This window comes from Penaeus monodon, chromosome 6 (assembly GCF_015228065.2).
Source record: "Penaeus monodon isolate SGIC_2016 chromosome 6, NSTDA_Pmon_1, whole genome shotgun sequence".
NCBI lineage: Eukaryota > Metazoa > Arthropoda > Malacostraca > Decapoda > Penaeidae > Penaeus > Penaeus monodon.
Window position 1 is genome coordinate 27,261,104 of NC_051391.1, and position 2,500 is coordinate 27,263,603.

The 2,500-nt window shown below is 44.1% G+C and overlaps 1 protein-coding gene across 3 annotated transcripts in view; it reads left to right on the top strand.

Moving 5' to 3' along the window:
• LOC119574363 (solute carrier family 22 member 6-like) overlaps window positions 1-2,500 on the top strand; it is a 26,502-nt gene that overhangs the window by 9,906 nt on the left and 14,096 nt on the right. For all 3 annotated transcript variants that reach the window (XM_037921570.1, XM_037921571.1, XM_037921572.1), the window contains exon 7: window positions 168-336. In XM_037921570.1, coding sequence (XP_037777498.1) covers window positions 168-336 — 169 coding nt within the window. The remainder of the gene's footprint in view (window positions 1-167; window positions 337-2,500) is intronic.

Genomic DNA, 2,500 nt, shown 5'->3' on the forward strand with positions numbered 1-2,500 from the left:
TCCATCTATTCTTCACATGGACGTAAATGCAGTAATAAGTAGGCTTAGAGATACAGCTACACAGACCAGTTGCATAATAAAACTAAGTCTGTTTTCATGCAGACCAGTGACAAAACTATGTCAATTCCCGTTGGAGCAAAGTGACCCTCTTCTTTTTCTTTCCTCAGCTCTTGAGTGCTGCCCTTGCAAATACCGTGGTTTGCTGGGGATGTTGCTCGGCCTGCCGTACTCGGTGTCTGTGATCTGCTGTGCTGGAATAGCCTACCTGATCCGCACTTGGCAGTTCGTCTTCCTGATTGGCGCAAGCCCTGTGCTAATCCTGCTCCCCATTAGCTTGTGAGCATATTAGACTATTTATAAATACATAATGCATGTCACATGGCTGTTAAACGAAATGTATATATGTATACACAAACATACATATATATACACACATATATACATACACACACACACACACACGCACGCACTCACACACACACACACACACACACACACACACACACACACACACACATGCGCATGTACACAGACACACACACACACACATACAAATATATATGAATATATATATCTAAATCTATCTATCTGTATATATATATACATACATATATATATATATATATATATATATATATATATATATATACATATATACATTTATATATTCACACACACACACAACACACACACATATTCACACACACACACACACGCATATGTATGTAATATACATAATACTATTATATAAATAATATATATATCATATAATATATACATATTACACAACATATCACATGTATATATAATATATACACACATATCACACACACACACATGCGCACCACCACACACCACACACACACACCACACAACAACACACACACACACACACACGCACAACCACACATCACACACACAAGGCTCCCCACAATATAATATATAAATGTATATCTATATCTATTTATCTATGTATATATTCACACACACACACACATATATATATATCATCATCATCATCAAGGGGCTAACGCCGATGGGGCACATGGCCGTATCCACCCTTTGCTTCCAGCAACGAGGGTTCCTCATTTCGAGTCTCCAGGCAGGCCCTCGGCCCATCTCTACCTCCTCGTGACAAGTCTGGTCGAGCTGCCCAAGCCATGACCTCCCAGGTTGTCCCACGGGCCTCCTCCTCCCAGACTTGTCTTCCAGAGAGACAACCTGATGGGCAGGGTCATCCACAGGGAAACGAGCTAAGTGCCCATATAGCCTGAGTTAGCAATTTCGGATTATGCAGGCAACAGGACCCATGCTAGTCTCGCAGTTCTGCCAGCTGTACCCCATGATCTGGCGAAGAGACTTGTTACAAAAGGCATCAAGACGAGATTCCAAGGCAATAGATATGCGTTCAGGTTTCGCTTCCATAGAGCAAAACTGGTAGTGAAGGCTTTGAAGACACATAGCTTGGTATTGTGGCATAGGTACTGACATCTCCAAATGCTCTTGTAGATCGAATCCATGGCTCTTGCTGCCAGACCAATCCGTCTACTGCCTTCTTAGTCTAACAGCCCAGAGATAAGGCCTACTACCAAGGTATGCAAAGCTCTCTGTGACTTCAGCGTCCTCACCGCAAGCATGGATTGACTGAATGGGTTCCCCTAACAGGCCCCCAAAGTCCTGAATCTTGGTCTTGGTCCAGGAGACCTCTAGGTCCAAGGGTTTCACCTCATTGCTAAATGCATCAAGAACTGCCACCAGTGATTCCAGAGACTCAGATAGAATAGGAACATCATCAGCAAAGTCAAGGTCTGAGACCTAGATATTGCCCAGTGTTACTCCACATGGACTTTGGCTAGTAGCTCTGCCCCTTATCCAGTCCAGGCAGGTGTTGAAAAGTGTTGGTGCAAGGACACAGCTTTACCTCTCCTCTGAATTAACAGAGAAGAAGTTTGACTGGCCCCCAACACACTACAGCACTTTCAATACCGGTATATGGGCTTGCTACTAAGTCAATAATTCGTGTTGGAATTCCCGTCTCAGAATCTCCCACAGTGATTCTCGGTGCACTGAGTCAAATGCCTTCTTGAGGTTAATGTAGGCTGCAAGTAACCCATGGCAGCATTCCACAATTATTCAAAGTGTTAGGATGCAGTCTATTGTGGACTTGCCAGGAGTGAATCCAGACTGCTCCAGTCTCTGGTGCCTTGGTAGGTGGTCGTGGATTCGTTTCAGAAGAATGCTGATGAAAACCTTGCCTGGTATACTGAGCAGTGTAATGCCATGGTAGTTGCTACAGTCCTGACGATCTCCTTTCCCCTTCCAGAGAGGGATGACCATGCCCAACAGGTCAGGGGGAATGGTACTAGACTGCCAGATGGCAGTCAAGACTGTATGCAAGCCCCATGCCATGAGTTCATCCCCAGCCGTTTAGCAAGTTCAGCAAGGATGTCACATATGCCTGCATCTTTCCCACTCTTAAATTTTAAAAAAATCGCCATCC